The 1,656-nt window shown below is 44.9% G+C and overlaps 1 protein-coding gene across 1 annotated transcript in view; it reads right to left on the bottom strand.

Moving 5' to 3' along the window:
* Window positions 1–1,656, bottom strand: part of CFAP44 (cilia and flagella associated protein 44) — a 135,681-nt gene extending 134,025 nt beyond the window's left edge. The window contains exon 1 of the mRNA XM_019652227.1: window positions 1,509–1,656. Coding sequence (XP_019507772.1) covers window positions 1,509–1,656 — 148 coding nt within the window. The remainder of the gene's footprint in view (window positions 1–1,508) is intronic.

Below are 1,656 nucleotides of genomic sequence, written 5' to 3'. Positions count from 1 at the left end.
GGCCCGTATCCCCTAACCTTACTATCCCCAATCTCCTATCCTTCCTCATGGAAGCCCTGGATCCACCCTTGGTAAGGCCCTTATGGAAGCAAGCACCCCTGGGATCCCTGATCCATGATGCTGTCAGCCCCTCCCGACTGCTAAAACACTGTCCTGTCCGCTATCACAACCTTGGCAGGAGCCACTGTGGCGCACTAAGAAATGAAAGGAAGTCTCTCCCATCACTGGGTTAGAAATACTCACGTCGCAATTTAGGATCCCTTTTCATCCCACAAACAAGGAAATGAAGGCTTAAGTTACCAGGTTAGCCCACAGTTTACTTAACCTACACAATTCCTATACTATAATATGCAAACTTTTGCTACTCAAAATGTAATACTCAGACTAGCAACATTGGGGAACTTACTAGACATGCGCAGGTCCTACCTCAGGCCCACTCAATCAGAAACTGTATTTTAGCAAGATTCCCAGGTAATTCGTATGTACATTAAATTATGACTTTAAGAATCCTTTAAAATCATTTCTATAGGAAAATACATTCTGTGTCCTAAAAAATTAACTACTTATGAGTTGAGGGCCAACAACACATAATTCTCTTTTTTTATGAGCCCCCTTACGAGTAAAAATGTTTTCAATTAAAATGTAGTTGTGTAGCTGGGGCCGGCCGAGTGGCTCGGTTGGTTAAGAGTTAGCTTAACAGCGGGAGCTCTGAGCAACAGGGCCACTGGTTCAATTCCCACATGGGCCAGTGATGCTGCACCTGAGCTGAGCTGTTGCTGAGCTGCCAACAGGTGGCAGGGTGGCTCAGCTGGTGTAACAACAAGATTGACTGTTCGATGGTGTGCTACGTCCACCCGCAGCTAAGACTGAACTTGGCGCCTTGAGCTAAGCTGCCGCCCGGATGGCTCAGTGGATAGAGCGTGTGCTCTTAACGAGGCTGAGGGTTCAACTCCCGCATGGGATGGTGGCTACGCCCACACGCAACTAAGATTGAACACAGCACCTTGAGCTTAGAGGCCACAAGCTGCCAACAGGAAGCCAGAATGCAACTGGCACCCGCCACGACGCAGACTGAAGAACAACAACTTGGCTGATCCCCTCCCCCAATTCCCCAATACTGTTCCCCTCCCCCAATTCCGCAATAAAATCTTTTAAAAAATAAATAAAAAATAAAATGTAGTTCTGCAGCAAATTTTCAAGTCATAGTAATTCTACATGTCATACTTAAAACTTCATTCCTAGCTTAATTTTAGCTTTCCTACACATTTTATCTTTGTCCTATTTTCTCCTTCATTCCTCACTCTTTATTTTATGTTGTCCTGTTTTATTTTGAGATACAAACTGACAAATAACTTCTGCTTATTTTGTGATGAGGACAAGACAAAAAATAAGCCATCCAGTAGCAGCCTCAAAGATTACCCAGGATCACTTCGGGAAAGAAGTCCCTTAAGACGCTCCAGCAATGTACTTAAATTCCTATATGACCCCAGTCAATCCTTAACTGGTACTCACAGCAGTCATGTCACCAGTATGACTTGTCTCCTGTTGGTTTAACTCCCGAAGTCCATCCCCTTGCTCACCCCATGGCCCAATAATATTATTCAGATGTGCCTTGATAGCTGAATTCTGCAGTGTCAGCTCAGCAATCCGTGCCAT

This window comes from Hipposideros armiger, unplaced genomic scaffold, assembly GCF_001890085.2.
Source record: "Hipposideros armiger isolate ML-2016 unplaced genomic scaffold, ASM189008v1 scaffold_176, whole genome shotgun sequence".
In the NCBI taxonomy this organism is placed as follows: domain Eukaryota; kingdom Metazoa; phylum Chordata; class Mammalia; order Chiroptera; family Hipposideridae; genus Hipposideros; species Hipposideros armiger.
This window is presented reverse-complemented; position numbering and strand designations above follow the sequence as displayed.